Source organism: Zalophus californianus, chromosome 5, assembly GCF_009762305.2.
Source record: "Zalophus californianus isolate mZalCal1 chromosome 5, mZalCal1.pri.v2, whole genome shotgun sequence".
Lineage (NCBI taxonomy): Eukaryota > Metazoa > Chordata > Mammalia > Carnivora > Otariidae > Zalophus > Zalophus californianus.
Genome location: NC_045599.1, coordinates 111,232,024 through 111,248,226, shown reverse-complemented (window position 1 = coordinate 111,248,226; position 16,203 = coordinate 111,232,024). Strand labels below are relative to the sequence as shown.

General features: G+C 48.2%; 2 protein-coding genes across 3 annotated transcripts in view; both read left to right on the top strand.

Annotated features, from left to right (window-relative positions):
* The window catches only part of SLC36A1 (solute carrier family 36 member 1), a 252,623-nt gene that overhangs the window by 165,829 nt on the left and 70,591 nt on the right, over positions 1 to 16,203 (top strand). The window contains exon 11 of one of the 2 annotated variants that reach the window (XM_027605693.2): positions 3,773 to 3,881. The exons of the other annotated variant lie outside the window; for it this stretch is intronic. Within the exon in view, the coding sequence (XP_027461494.1) occupies positions 3,773 to 3,774 (2 nt within the window). The 3' untranslated portion in view covers positions 3,775 to 3,881. Of the gene's footprint in view, positions 1 to 3,772; positions 3,882 to 16,203 lie in introns of those variants that run through there. 2 annotated transcript variants of the gene reach the window in all.
* On the top strand, positions 4,270 to 4,786 carry LOC113929090 (nuclear transport factor 2-like). Its single transcript, XM_035727636.1, has one exon. The coding sequence runs from the start codon at positions 4,300 to 4,302 to the stop codon at positions 4,681 to 4,683; it is 384 nt and encodes a 127-aa protein (XP_035583529.1). The 5' UTR covers positions 4,270 to 4,299; the 3' UTR covers positions 4,684 to 4,786.

Below are 16,203 nucleotides of genomic sequence, written 5' to 3'. Positions count from 1 at the left end.
TTCTTAAATCAAAGTTTCCATCCCAAAATTAGAAGCAGATTGTTGAGGCCTGTCTATAAATTCCTCACTTGAACCTGCAGTGACTAATTTGCCCAGGAGTGTGGGATCAAACCCACCATGGCTATTAAAAATTTAATACAAAGCCCCAGTGCCTTGGGGCTGTGCTTTTTTATTAGCCCTGGAACAGGGTGAAGCCTGCATAATCAGTCAGGCTGAGCCAAGAATGCTCAAAGGTCCCATCCCTGAGAAGCTCTGGGGGAGCACTCTTCCCCTTTGGAGGCATCCTGGGGAAGACCTTCTGAAAAAGGGATCTCTTTTTCCTGTATCAGCCTCAATCATAGGCAAAGTGGTGATCTCCTCAGCCAAGAGAAGTATGTATTAATACAGATCACACCCCTGCCCCTAACATTCCCCCCACCCCCCGTACAACTGACATTTCACCTTTAGTATGAGGCAGACTCTCAGGTCTCCCAAAAGCCTCTGTGAATATGTGTGTGACCCACAAGGGAAGCAGGGGATGAGGGTCCAGACTATTGGTGAATTGTAAGCAGGGGGCATATTTTTGAGCTGGGAAAGCAGCCAGACTGCATCAAAATTGGGCTCCTGGGCTCCTGCAGCTGGTGAGGGGGCACAGGGCAAGAGAGGGCTCTGGGTGACCTGAGCATGACCGTGGGAATGCAACACAGCTTCCTTACCTACTCCGACTGGTTCACGGTGGGACTGATAGCACTATGAGACAGCAGGTGGCTTGTGAGCGCCGGGATGCCTTCTCTCTGGCCCAGTGTCCCTGGGAGGTCCTTGGGAGAAACACAAGCTCTAGGGACTATTCATGACCATTATGAGCATCACTCTCTTCCTGGCATTGTGCTAGGCATCAGGGTAAAGCAACAAAACCCACATGGTTCCTGCCCTCAAAGACAATGACAAGTAGGAAACACAAAGGTCGCCCGTTATAGTTCAGTGCCCAAACCCCAATGCTGAGCTTTTTGGCAAACTAGCACCCCACAGGGATCACTGAGCCATGTTTATTATTCATCGCTTATTAATTGTATCTCACATGGCTCCCCCTCTCTCACAAGCACATCCAATCCATCACTGAGCCCTCTCACCTCTACCTCAGCAAAACATACACCCTGAATTCCACCAGCCCCTCTGCCCTTGATCCAGATGCCCTCTTTTCTCTCATGGGTGGCTGTTCTTCCTGCCTCTTCTCTTGTCTCCCTTTAGCCTATTCTCCAAGAAGCAGCCAGAATGATTTGTTCTAAGATATAAGTCACTCTCCTCCTAAAATCCTCCACCCTAGCATGAGGTGCACACTGTATACCAGGGCCCCTGGACAAGACCTTCATCTCTTATGTCCTGCCCACCAGACACTCTCCCCTTCTGCACAGGCCTTCCTTGTGCTCCTTGAAGATAACGCCCTCATTTCTTTCTCTGCGCCCCTGTACCTGCTCTCCTCCTTGGAATGTTTGTGTCAGCTCACTGTCACTCAGGTCTCAACTCAAAAGTCACCTCCTCAAAGAGGCCCCCCTTGACTATTCTAACCAAAGCCCCTGCCATGATTTACTCTCCATCACATTCCCTTATTTTTATTGTTACAGTACTTACCAGTAAAGCTGAAATCATCTTGTTTCTATGTTTATTGTCTGTCAATCTCCATCCACTAGAAAGTATGCCCCTTCAGGGCAGCCTTTCCATCTTATTTTTTCACCACTATTTACATAGCCCCTAGAACTCTGTGCCCAGTAGGGTCTTCAAAAAATTTTGTGGTCTCAGGGTACCTGGGTGGCTCAGTCGGTTAAGTGTCCGACTCTTGATCTCAGCTCAGGTCTTGATCTCAGGGTCCTGAGTTCGAGCCCCGCGTTGGGCTCCACACTCAGTGTGGAGCCTACTTAAAAAAAAAAAAATCCAGAAAGAAAGAAATTTTGTGGCCTCATTAAATGACTTGCCTAATACTCAGACATACATTTTGGAAAGGAACGTAGAACTTAAATCCATCTACCTATTTATCAGATGGGGAAATGAAGATACAGAGAGAGACCAGGACTTGCCCAGTCATATGATCCATTCAGTCATTCATATAAACTACTACATGGATTAGAGGAGGCAGCTGTGAGGATCTGAGAGGAACAGCTAGTGCCAATGGCCTGAGGCAGGACCTGAATAGGGAAGCAGGTAAGAGATGAGTGAGAAGAGACATGTGAGGTGAGGTGGCCAGGCAGGCAAAAGCCAGGCCAGGCAGAGGCAGCGTGGATGCCATTCCCCCTGAAGCGGGGAGGGGAATTATTCTGCCCCCTTGGGTAGGGTGCAGAGAAAGCCTGGAATCGGGGAGACCAATCAGGCACCCGCGAGAAGCCAAGAGTGAAGATCCCAGGGGTGAGCAAGTCCCCCGGCGTGCCTGCCGGGACATCAGAAGTGCTGTGGGCAGTGGAAGCCACCTGCCTGAGCTCCGCATGGGCAGAAGGCTGCACCCAGAGCCCAGTCGGTCCACACAACCCCATTGTTGCTGGGGGCACGCCGCGTGCCAAATTGCTGCACACTTAGTTACTCATGCCACGGGCTTTGGACCAATTTAGTGAGCAAAGAGGGTGGTTAACAAGGAGTAAACAATCTAAATGCCCATAATTACACTGAGGCTTTGCTGTAATACATCTAAGCCAAGGGGTGGGAGTGGGAGCAGGAGGAAACATGGGGTCTCCTCTTCTTTGTTCTCTGTGGTCTACCCCACTGAAATTTCTTCCAGCCAGCCCGCCCTGTCTCATAGTCTGATACGGCAGTCTGCAATTTTCTTGTCTTTTTATTGTCTATTGCTTTTATTCTGGTGGAGGAGGGTGTGCATGCTCAGTTCTAAGCATGAGGATTACAGCAGAACAAAGCAAAGTGCCCGCTCTTGTGGAAGTGACACTGTAGTCAGATAATCGGCAGGTAAACAAATAACTATAAAATGCATACGTGCGACAAAGAACACTGATGTGGTGTAAGGAGAATAGGAGAGCTCCAGGGGTCGGACACATAGAGTGTGTCCAGAGAAGGCCTTCCTGCTAAGGTGACATTTGAACAGAGATGTGAAGGAAATCAGGGCTCAGCCATGCAGTTACCCAAGGGAAGAACATTCCGTGCAAAGAGTGTAACAAGTATGAAGGCGCTGAAACAGACTTGCGCGCCTGAGCCAGCTGGGATGCAGCAGAGCAAGGCACACTGTAGGACCATTTGGGGTTACACCAATACAGGGCCAGAGCGGGTCCAGGGAGGCACATCAGCATGCGGGAATTCCTCCGGAGAGAGACAAGCACTTTGTTTTTCAAAGTATTTACCTTATTTGATCCCTAGAACAAAGCTGTAAGGGTAGGAAGGGTCGATTTCTTTTTCCATTTCACAGCCGAAGACCTGAAGCTCTAGAATGTCTACCAGTTCAGCCAGGATCACTACCTTTCAGGTCAGATCTGAAGCTCGTTCCTTTTGACACTGCGCCATCGTGAGCTTCCAAAACAAGAGCAGCTCTCAGGCAAGCCTCTCTTGGGTTACAAAGTTCAGAGCAGAGCTAGGTGAACCACATCGCCACACATGATACAGAATGCTCTGTGGTGCATCTACAGAGAGTATTCACACATCCCGTAAAACTGTAGTAATTTAACCAACACGGCTGAAAAACATAGCTCTCGTCTTTCGAAGAAACATTTATAGAAACACTGAAAGTTAGAATCACGTTCATGTCAGATCCTAACTTAATATTTCTGGAATGAAATTCTTCTCAAATGTTTTTGTCCTTCAGAATTTCTCCAAGAAGTTACCTGCAGAGTTCCAGATAAAAGGTAATATGAAAGATTAAATTAAGATCGCCATCCAGAAGACCAGATTCCCCTGCAAGTGACACATATACAGATCTTGTGAACATTTCCAGAAAGTTTTCTCTAGATCTGCCATGATTGGGCATTTGTCTCCATGCCATCCGTGTTTACTGAATATCTGATCTTATTGTTACCATCATTTTCATTATTCGGTTTCTATTTGTCACCATAGCAAGTGAAAACAACTAACTGGGTGGTCACAAAATTTGGCAGAAGTGTTTGTGAGCATCTTGTGTAGAATATAGGCTGTGTAGGAAACAACAGTTTTTGGCAGGGCTCAGGTTGGGAGGGGTGCATCTCGAAGAGCAAGGGAGTCATCTTAGACACTGGCGGTTGCTGATCAAGAGAGATAAAGCTACAGCCCTCAGGAAGCTGTAGAAAGAGAAATACAGGCCGCTGCCTCCATCGTGCCAGCCCCTCGGGTCTCAACGAGGCCGGGTGACGCTCCAGAATGGGAGACAAGCCAATTTGGGAGCAGATTGGATCCAGCTTCATTCAACATTACTACCAGTTATTTGATAATGACAGAACCCAACTAGGCGCAATTTATATTGACGCATCATGCCTTACATGGGAAGGACAGCAGTTTCAGGGGAAAGCTGCCATTGTGGAGAAGTTGTCTAGCCTTCCGGTCCAGAAAATCCAGCACAGCATCACGGCACAGGACCATCAGCCCACGCCAGATAGCTGCATCATCAGCATGGTTGTGGGCCAGCTCAAGGCTGATGAAGACCCCATCATGGGGTTCCACCAGATGTTCCTATTAAAGAACATCAACGATGCTTGGGTTTGCACCAATGACATGTTCAGGCTTGCCCTGCACAACTTTGGCTGACCTCCTCCCAGCCAGGCACTCGTGCTGTTTCCTCCTCCCTCCTCTTCCTGATACTATTCACACTCCTCCAGATGCCCCAAATATCATACACAAACGAGCAGGGCCGTGGCGGGAGCAGGCGCAGTGCGCTGCTACCGAGGTATTGTGCCTGATGTTTGGATGCTAGACTAGTTACATCTGACAGGAGAAGTTTGTGTTGTACCAGCGCATGCCTTGGAAAGACTTCAGTAATGCAAAAGGTTGTCTTTTTTTTTTTTTAATCTACTGACAAGTTGCTCTCGTAACCCAAAGAAGTGAAGGAGAAAGCAGCTGCCTCACCGCCCAGATATTGATTTGTTCGGATGTTTCAATGCCTCATGATACAATAAAACCACAAAATTTTCTTAACAAAAAAAAAAAAAAAGAAAGAGAAATACAAGGAAGGAATTACAACTTAACTCCCATATTGCAAGTCACAAGGGTAGAACGCTCTGAATCACAGGCATTGATCTGTGATAGGGCTGGTTCTCCCATGGGCCACTCCATGTAGCGTGATCCAAGGATCTATTTCTTAATAATGTTAATGATACCGGCAAGCAGCCCCAGGACCACAGCCCCAGGAGGCCTCCCTTGGAGCATTATACCCATGTTACAATGACTGTGGAGCGTTTCCGTTTAGTGAGTACAGTGATCTCAAGCTTTGTGGTCTGTGGACCCCTTTACATTCTTACCTTATTAAAACTGAGAAGAACATTCTAAGTATTTATGTGGCAATGTATTTAAAAAGTAACAATAAACTCATCACATATTCATATAAGTATCCCTATGAAAATATTTTCAAAATTAAAAGATAGGGAGAAGAGTGGCATTGTACATTTTTTTGAACATCTACAAGAGACACCTGATTCTCCTGTCTGCTTGCTGTGATATCACAAGTCATGCAGATTCTGGAAAACTCCGTGGTGCACTCATGAGAAAATGAGAGTAAAAAAGGCAAGCAGTTTCTTAGTAATAATGAAATTTATGTTGACCTTCTGGACCACATCCAGGGGTCTCTGGGACCCCAGGGGTCCCCAGACCACTCCATGAGAATCTCTGGTGTAGTAGTTGAAGCCAAACTTCTGGAACTTTGGGCGAGGCATCTATCCTCTCCATGCCTCAAGTTTCTTGCCTACAAAATATGGATAGTAATAGCTGTCGTTGTAAGACTCTTAAGACAATAAAGGACAATAAAGTGACTTACTATGGGTAAAGGGCCTGAAACATAGTACCAGCTCAATAAACACTGGCTGTTCCTATTAGCCTCTCAAGACTGAGCGCATGGATTCATCGGTCCTCTGGTACATGGCACAGAGTAGGCACATGACAGGACTCTGTCATGAGTAAAAGACACACATGAACCATTCTCTCATGTGAGAGGACTCTGCGGCCCTTCCTGGGACCGAGGAAAGTCGGCTTTCTTGCCCCGATTAAATAAGCTAAACAAATCAGAGAGGCCAAGTGACTTAGTCACTCAGCAAATCCCACTGTACCCGCTGTCATACCTGAGAGCAATCCCCCTCCACCCACATCTGGCCACCTCTAAAGGCCCCCGCGCACACTTGGAACAGAGATCCCTGTAGTACCTGATTTTGTCCTGATATGAGATGTGCCCCTTCTGCAGACGTATGGGCCAAAGCAAGCCTGCAGAGGGCTTGGTTTAAGATGCCCGGGCTCTCTCCTCCCTCTGCCGCGTCATCCAGGGAGCACTTCTTGGTTATAATTACTGATTAACTTATTTGAGGGGATGGTCTCTTTTGTTTCCATGGTTGCCATGCCTGGGATGTGAGACGGGCCTCTTATAAATATTTGGGTGTTTGTTGAAGGAAAGAAGGAATAAAACTGTGCTTTAATTGACAAAAAAGAGACAACTTGGATAGTTTTTCTAGATAAGTCGATGTTAGGGATAGGGGAGAGAGGAGGAGAGAATGGTAAAATGTTGAAACAAAAAATCACATAAATATAAGGTCTCAAGAGTTAAGGTGTTGTCTACCCAGGGCCCCGGCTCTGCTTAGCTTTTAAAGCAATAATGGTAATAATTGCAAGAATGGCTTACAGGTATTGAGGGTTTGCTGTGTGCCTGGCACCATGCTAAGCACTCTGCATGTCTTGTCTCACTGAATGCTCTCAATACCCTACTCAGCAGATAATGCTGTTATTTCCATTTACACATGGGGAACCTGAGGGCCCAAGTGACTCTCCTGACGTCGCCCAGCCAGAGAGTGGCACAGCATCACAGTGGTGTGTCTCGCAAGGCTTCGGGAATAGAATGTACACCTGAGCGGGTGGAAGGAGGCTGGGATGAGAGGGCGGCAGTTTGGGGCACTAAGCAGTAGAGGAGGCCCCATTGCAGGTGCCAGAAGTTCAATGTCTCTGGCGATACCCACAGGTGAGCCAAAGGAAAATGCTGCTGATTTCTTAATTCTGCGACTCAACACTGACTCAGGCACCAGGCACAGAGTCTGAGTACATCTTATTTTACAAGAGAGAACACTGAGGCTCAGAGAGGGAAAAGGACTTAACCAAGGTCACACAGCAAGTTAGAGCCCAGCCCAGACACTTCTTCCACCCCCGTGATTTTGGCCCTCTGCCAAGTGCCCCTCTTCAGACTAAGATTCACACACTTCCTCCAGCCACCAGCTCTCCTAAGTCCCTACGTCTCTGCAGAAAGGGTGGCGTGGGAAGGAGCAAAGCATGGCCTTCACTCTAGGCTTCCCCTCACAGGGCCGGAAGGAGAGAGTGGTGGGGGCATGACTAGGCTTGCAGTGGCCGCCTGGGGTTCTCCACCACTGCTCCCCCTGCCCCCCCAGAACAAAGCGCTCTTAATGAGAGCAAATTACAAGGGCTCTGAGAATGGAAGGGGCTCTTTGATGGCTGGGGTAGGAGCTGGGATGGGACGAGCCCCTTCTCTGTCCTCTCGTGCACACCCTTTCACCAGGGAGCAGGCTCGCACAGGACGGTGCCCACAGAAACATCCATCATGGAGGTCGGTGCTAGGGCTCCAGGTTGGGCTTCTATCCCCCAGTTCTCCACCCCCAGCTACCATAAAAACGGCAATTTCTGATGGCCAGGCAAGTTGGCAGAGTTCCCCAGCCATTCCAGACTTAGGTCTTAAAGCAGATTTGGGGGAGAAGCTCCAGGGTACCCCTAAGCCCCTGGAGAAAGGATCAGGGCTGAGGATCGCTATGCGTCATCCCTGTGTCTGGTTAGCTTTTCTCTCTGTGGTGAGGGGGCCGACATAGTAATAATCACTAAGATCTATTAAGTTCTGGTACTAGCACAGTGCTAAGGGGCTACATACCTTAATCCCCACATCAACCTATGAGATGGGAATTACCAGAGTCCCCATTTTAGTAGCTTAGCACAGTGGTTGTCAAAGTATTGTGCCCACGCCAGTATCACATGGAAACTTGTTAGAAATGCAAGGTCCCACTGCCTTACAGAGACTGAGCACCAGGTCCGAGTCAACAGAGTAACAGGTGGTAGGGCCAGGAGTCAGACCCCGTTCTGGCTGCTCTGGGGCTCACACGTCTCATCTCCAGGCTGCACTGCCTGTGTCCTGCCATCCCGTGTCCCTTCTGTGGGACATCATGGCTCAGAGAGGCTGAAAGTAATTTCAAAAGGAGAGCATGTTCCCTGGGGCACCGTCTCTAACTGGGAAAGATTGCCAACAGCCTAGATGTCCACCAGCACCCGGCTGGTTAAATCAGCTATGGGGCGTCCACGTGATGGAACATTGTACAGCTTTTTATAGAAATTGAATGGAAAAGTGTTTTATATACTCTATGGAATGACCTCCGTATTACAATATTAAATAGTAAGAAGCTAAATGCAGAACTATATATGGAGAGAGAGAGAGAGAGAAAGCTACCATTTGTGTAAAGGAGAGAATTTCTAAACCAATTTGTTGATACACACACAAGTCTCTGAAAGAGACACTGGCTAACCTCTTTACATGCATTACCTCCCCTAATCCCCTCAACAAACCTGTGAGGTCATTATTCTTATTATCCCCATAAAAAAAGAGTCACAGAGCTGGTTAGTAACAGAGCTGGGATTTGAACCTCCATCTGTGCGGCTCCAGAGTCAAGCTTTAAATCACTTTATTCTATAAACATATACATTTTATTGTAATGTAAATATTAAATATTTATATTTATTTTATATATTTGTTCACTTAAAATTCCCAGCTCCCTTTTGAGGAAGTTATGATTTTTTCCCCTTTACAAATAAGGAAATAGGGGCCCAGATAGGTTAAGTTCCTTGCCCAAGGTCACACAGCCAAAGCACGACTAACCAGAAAGAGAATCCCTAGAAAGTATGAAGGAATCTTGGGGCCTCTATTCCAAGTTCCCAGTGGAAGAGACTCCTCCTCAATAAATTACAGGTGAAAGGCTGTGATGTCCATGTTTATAAAGGTAGGGAGTGTCCATCATGTTAGCTGTTTCCCCAGTTCCAGGTACGGCGCCCAGTGCATGCTGAGCACCTGAAAAATTGGGAGGAAGAGAGGAAATGAGGGATAGCAACGCTGACCAGTGATCACCTCAGAAGAGGTTTTGTAGATCAGCTAGGCCAGGTGGGCAAATCCAAGCTAGAGAGGCAGAGGCATTTGCTTAAACTGGTTCAATAAGGAATTCTAAGGAGACTGGACATGAGGGTAGATGACATTTCTTAATGATCCACTTACGTTGAGAATTGTCACAATCTCCTTCTGCCCTCCTCCCCTGCCCCAGTGAGGATGGAAGGGGACAGGAATTGTCCATTTTGATTGGGGCAGGAGGAAATAAGCTATCATAAGGTTCGAGCCTGTGGGGAAGAGGGTCCCTCAGCAACTGTGGGGTGAAGGGAGGCAGTGAGTATAAGCAAGAAGCTCAAAGGAAGGCAGCTGAGATACAAAGGCCAGTGGAATCAGAAACAAGGGACCTGGTTCTGGTCTCAGTTTTGCCTTTCACTAGCTGTGTGGTGTGGACGGGTCACTTCACCTCTGACCCTCAGTGTCTTCATCTGTAAAGAGCCGGATTTATTGTGGGACCCAAAGCAGAGTGCATAAGAACGCATGGAGCAAACTAAAGAAAGCAAGAGGTTAACACGAGGAGTTATTAAGGATGCAGAATGGTGCTGGTGACAGTCAGTGCGTGTTGGACAGCTTGCTTCTCACCAATGGCTATTCTTTTCATTCCAAATGTACTGTGGAGCCGAATCCATGCGGAATATCCCTTACTTATTAAAGGGAAGTAAACTGTCTTAGCTTGTGAGGCTTTTGCTGACTTCCCTTCCCCCAGCGCGGCACTTACTACATTCCTTGCTTAGGGGTCTGGCTCCTTCACGAACAGCTGATGGAGGGCAGTGACCATGCAGTATTCATTACTTAATCCTTAAACCCTAGGACACAGTAGTGGTGGTAGATAAATGGATGGATGGGTGGGTGGATGGATGGATGGATGATGAATGGACAGTTGAATATTTTCAAAACCCAAAGGAAAAATAATTTGGATTCTAAGATAATACTTCTTTTTTTAATTTTTAAATTTTATTTATTTGAGAGAGAGAGGGCACAAGAGGAGGTACAGTCAGAGGGAGAAACAGACTCTCCGCTGAGCAGGGAGCCTGATGCGGGACTCGATCCCGGAACTCCGGGATCATGACCTGAGCCGAAGGCAGTCGCTTAACCAACTGAGCCACCCAGGCGCCCTAAGATAATACTTCTTAGAGAAGATAAGTTTGGACTGTCTTCCAGGGTGGGTAAGATTTCAGCCAGGGAAAGACAGGAGGTTAGAGAAGAGTGTTTGAGGAGGTGAGAACAGCCCGAGCTGAGGCATGGGGCCGGAGAGCTCAGGCGCTCGGCAGCAGTTGTTAGCAGTCTGGGGTTGATGGAGCACAAAGAGGGCTGTGGTCTGAGATGCAGCTGGAAAAGTAAAACCAGGCTAGGGCAGATCCTGAAAGTTGGGCCGAAGGGTCTGGACTCCTCTACCCTGCAGGCAGGGAGGAGTGACCTGATGGACCTGAGCTCCCTTCCCCGGCCGTATGTGAAGGGACAGGCTCCAGGCCAGGGCTGGCTCCGGGAGTGGGGGCCTCACCGCTTGCTGCTGTTGGCCAGGCCTTCCTGAAGGGCTGCCCAGAGCCGGGGTGAGAAGGGTTCCTGGCCAGGCCACACAGCTACACACGGACACCTGTGCCTCCCCGTGGGGCCAGACGCAGGGCGCTGGGGATCCTCCCGCAGGGAAGGCCTCTCCCTAAGGAATGGCTGGAGTGACACCACGTCACCCAGGTGCCCCCAGGCATCCACCCATCCGGCAAGTCTTACCCTCCCCATTCCCCCAAAGCACACCAATAGGGCTGTCTGGGCTCCAGGGGCCGTGCTGACATGGAGTGGCTGCGTGACGTGGGCTAGTCCCTGCCTCTCACAAGCCCTGCATTTCACAACTCTGAGCAGTAACTCTCACCTGGAACACAATGAAAGGGTGCCCCCAGAGTTGTGCAAGCCAGCAGCCCTGCCCCTGCTCTGTTTCCTCAGCTGTATGAGTGAGGACAAAGCTTGGCATTCCAAGTCTCACCGTGCCACAGCCTGAGCAGGGCTTTGGGACAGGAGGAGGGATGGAGCCACGGCCTTTGTCCCAGGCCAGAGATGGTAAGCAACAAGAAGGTCTAGGATCTGGTAGATAGCCAATCCCCGAAAGCAACAGTGACGTCTTCCTCCAAGAGCCAGACCTGGATTTGCATCCCTGACCCCATCCCTCCTTCTCTTTCCCACTACATATAACCTCTCTAGCCAGGTTTCCTGCAGGAATAAACCAGGGAGAAGGAAATAAACCTCATGGGGTCATTGTGAGCATTCATATAAGTAATGCCAGTCAAGCGCTTAGCAGAGTGCCTAACCGAGGATAACAGCTCGAGAAGCATTATGTTCGCCACTATTTTTGTTTTATTTTGTAAGACAATTTAAATGTATCCACCCTCAGGCATTCTCACTTTGACCCACCTAAGGTTCACAATAAGTTCCATCAGGGATGGGTCCAGAGCAGAACTCAGATGTGCGCTCGAGAAAAGCACAAAAGGGGTTCTAGGGAGTGAGAAAAAGAAAAGCAGGACACCTCCCCTCCCCACAAACAGAATGACTCCAATCTTCTGATAAACTCTAGAGGTAGACATAGCTACGCATGGAATTTGGCCAAAATTTAAGTTAAAGGAATGAAGCACTAACTGTGAAATTCCAGGTAGGACAATGCACAGAGGTTTTCTCATGCTGGCCCCCCAAAGTCAGGTCCTATGAGGGGTACCCAGTCCTTGGGCCAGCCCCAACTCAACCTTCCATGGGGTATGAGAAGGAATCAGCAGGGAAGACTCAGGGCCTTGGTGTTTTGCTGATGGCAAGCCGCTGACACCCTGCTGAGGAGCAGAGTCAAACCCTGCCCTGTTTTGCCCTGCCCTGCCCTGCCCCAGCTGCTGGATGGAAGGAAGGGCCAGGCGTGCGGCCCAAAGGCAGAGCGGAGAGCTCCATCTGGTCTCTGGAGATACTTAGAGTAGGAAAACCAGCTAGCAAATCCAACAGATTTGATTACTCAGACTTCTCTATATTTTCCAATCTTAGGCATTTTTTACATAATTAGAAAAATTAACATTGTATGTAGTAAGAAAAACAGTATTAGGCTGGTCTGAAATTCACAACACATGGTCTCGAATCGTGACCCTGCCATCAGGGGGCATCTTTGTAGTGTTGAACAAGTCACCCCCTCAGCCCCCGCACCTCACCGCATCCCCGCTTTGAGCCTCAGTTTTCCCCCACTATATGGTAAGTGGGGATTCCCTCCTATTCTAACAGCCTGTACCTGTCAAACTGGTGTCAACATTAGGGTAGTGGGATTATAGATGCCTTTGCTTTTTGCTTGTCATTTCCCTATTTTCCATTTTTCTATTTTTCTATTACTACTTTAAATTTGGAAGAAAGGCAACCACTGGAGAGTCACCACCTCCCCTCTCTTTCTCCTCAGTAGGAAGCAAACCCCATACCCCAGGATATTTGATAAAAACGGGCAGGTTAAGGGGCGCCTGGGTGGCTCAGTTGTTAAGCGCCTGCCTTCGGCTCAGGTCATGATCCCAGGGTCCTGGGATCGAGCCCCGCATCAGGCTCCCTGCTCAGCGGGAAGCCTGCTTCTCCCTCTCCCACTCCCCCTGCTTGTGTTCCCTCTCTCGCTGGCCCTCTCTCAGTCAAATAAATAAATAAAATCTTAAAAAAATTAAAACAAAACAAAAAAATGAGCAGGTTAAGACAGAGAGACCCCACACTTTGTCAGCCACTCAGTGGGTCACCTGGTTGATCCCGTGATCCCACAAACCCAGAACCTCAGGTTTCCAGAAAGCCAGAGCGACTCTGTCTCCCAAAGACCATCTGCCATCCTGTTTCCTCACCTACATAGTGGAGCTTTAGAACCAAAGAGAGACAGGAAGCTGCTCAAGATCATACTGTTCACCAATGTCAGAGTGAACACATCCCAAACCCAGGCAGGTCTCAGACACCATTACGTTCTGTCACTTTGTACCTTGTTATCATTTCGAACTTAACCCCCAAAGTTGAAAGAACAGTGCAAGACATTTTAATAAATCCTTTACCCAGATTTATCATTTGTTTACAGCCCCATTTTCTCCACTGTTTTCTCCTCTGCACACATGCACACACACACATGTCTATTTTTATCTGAACCTTGGAAGAGTAAATCAAACACAGCATCTCTCAGTGTCTCAGTGTGTATTTCCTAAGTAAGAACATTCCCTGACATAACCACAGAATAGTGATCAAAATCAGGAAATTTAACTTTGATACAATACCATTATTTAATCCATGGTCCATATTTGAATTTCCTTACTCGTTCCACACTCAACCCCATCCCCACCTCAGAACTGGTTATTATTTTTAATCAGTACCCCTGTGCCCAGGCGCCCCTCCTCTCCACCACAGGAAACATGAATAAGGCGTTTCATCCTTTCTCTCCCACCCCTACCTCCCGCTTCCTGTCCCTTTCCACTGCCCTCTCCACTCGGGCATGCCCAGACCAGACGGAATGGGAGATGCTGCCATGAGCCCTTCAGCTCGCCTCCTCTGACCTGGGAGCACAGACACTTAAGCCTCTGCCTCCAGCATGCCCAGCTGGGAGGGGTGGGTGGAAGGTCCCGGGGAGCACATTCCAGTCCTCAGTAATGCTCACTGGCCTGCCCTGTCTGTCCGAGGGGACAAGGTAGGCACGGCACATTGGCTGTGCTGAGGAGCTCAAATTCTGTCTAGTTCTAGAGATAAAACCCACTCCTGTGAAGAATCCACATACTCCAAAATGTGTTTCCGTTAAGATGGGTCTGTGACTGGGGAAAGAGCAAGAAGGAACTTTCTGAGTACCAGAAATGTTCTGTATGTGAGTGGTGGTTACAAGGACATTTTGGAATTTATGGAAAAACTGGTCAAGCTGTTATCATGAGGTGTTGACCCCTCAACTCTATATGTATCTCAATAAACAGTCATATTTATCTAAATCGTGTGTGTGTGTGTGTGTGTGTGTGTGTGTGTGTGTGTGTGTGATCAAGAATCTACAAGGTAGGGCGCCTGGGTGGCTCAGTTGGTTAAGCGACTGCCTTCGGCTCAGGTCATGATCCTGGAGTCCCGGGATCGGGTCCCGCATCGGGCTCCCTGCTTGGCAGGGAGTCTGCTTCTCCCTCTGACCCTCTCCCCTCTCATGCTGTCTCTCTATCTCATACTCTCTCTCAAATAAATAAATAAAATCTTTAAAAAAAGAATCTACAAGGTGGGGCACCTGGGTGGCTCAGTCAGTTGAGCATCTGACTCTTGGTTTTGACTCAGGTCGTGATCTCAGGGTGGTGAGATCGAGCCCTGTGTCGGGCTCCCCACTCAGCACAGAGTCTATTTGGGAGTCTCTCTCCCTCTCCCTCTGCCCCTCCTGTCCGTGCTCTCTCTCTCTCTCAAATAAATACATAAATATTAAAAAAGAGAGAGAGAGAGAGAATCTACAAGGTGGCACACGGCGCAGTAGAGCAATGAAGCAGAGCTCCAAGAGGAAGGGATAGCTTCTCGTGGTGTCCAACCCACCTGGAGTAGCTCACCTCTATCACTGTTTAGACACCAAATAAACTGTTGAATAAACAAATGAATGAATTTGGTACTGTGACCATATTTCTTAGCATGGGAAGATGTTCATGATATTTTGTTAAAGGAAATAAACAGGCTATGGAATAGTATGTGAGAATGATTCCATTCGGGGGAATACTTGTGTTTGCGTATTTTCTTAATATCTGGTCTGGAAGAATGTACCAATTTTCTAATAAGGGTTCTCTCTGGGTGAAAAGAGAAGAACAATTTCTTTTTTATTTTTTTTTGGTCACTTTGTACTTAAATTTTTTTTCACAGCAAATATGAGGTATTTGAGTGAGAAAGCAAATACTTTTTTAAAAATTATCCATAAAAGGGGCATCTGGGTGGCTCAGTTGGTTAAGCGACAGCCTTCGGCTCAGGTCATGATCCCGGAGTCCCGGGATCGAGTCCCACATCGGGCTCCCTGCTCAGCGGGGAGTCTGCTTCTCCCTCTGACCCTCCCCCCTCTCATGCTCTCTCTCTCTCATTCTCTCTCTCAAATAAATAAATAAAATCTTAAAAAAAATTATCCATAAAAAGTGCCAGAGAAGCAGTGCAGGTCCTGAGCATGCTGGGGTTGAATGTGAGTCCACCTCTAAAGGGGGCTTATAGGTAGCGTGGCCCAAATTTATCTGACCAAAGACTTTGGGGAAATGCTGCCCTAAAAAGAAAAAGATAGAAGGATTCCGGATCCCTGATAATTGCACAACGTCATCACATCAATATGGAATCCCTTGTGTCAGACCTCCTTACAAACAAGAAAAACAAACCTGCTATGTGTCAGCCATGGTTTCTTGGCTTTTTTGCTATGCAGTGGAGCTGAATTCCGGTTGACAGGAGTTTGCACAGGGCCAGGAACACAGAAAGTGGTCGAAAACCCAATGGCTAGTGTTCTCAGCTCTCCAGTGGGACACTGGCATCTTATCCCCAAATAGAAGCTACTTTCCCAAGCCTTCCACATGGGGTTCCTGGGGTGGCTACTGAGCACAGATGAACTCCTCCTCTCTCTCTGAGCTCCAGGTGAACTAGTTAGGGATGGAGTCCAGCTCTGGGGCTACAAACGGAAAGCCTGGAAGAAATCCCAGGCCAGGCATGTCAGAACCAAATGCAGGTGGACTTGACGGAGCCTGGAGAGTTTCGGAAACCGCAGTGCCCAGCTTACCTGGGGCTGGCCCCCACTGAGGGCTGACAGCCCCTGGCTTCCTGAGCCAAAGGAAAACTTAAAAGGCAGCCACTCCAACCTCCAACTGAGTGCTTATGCCTTCCTTAGCATCCCCTCCAAGAGGTCCTCCACTCTCCATCTGAGAACTCAGTGATGGGTACCTCCCCAGACAGCCTGGCCCTCCTTCAAAGGATCCAGAGGAAGTTCT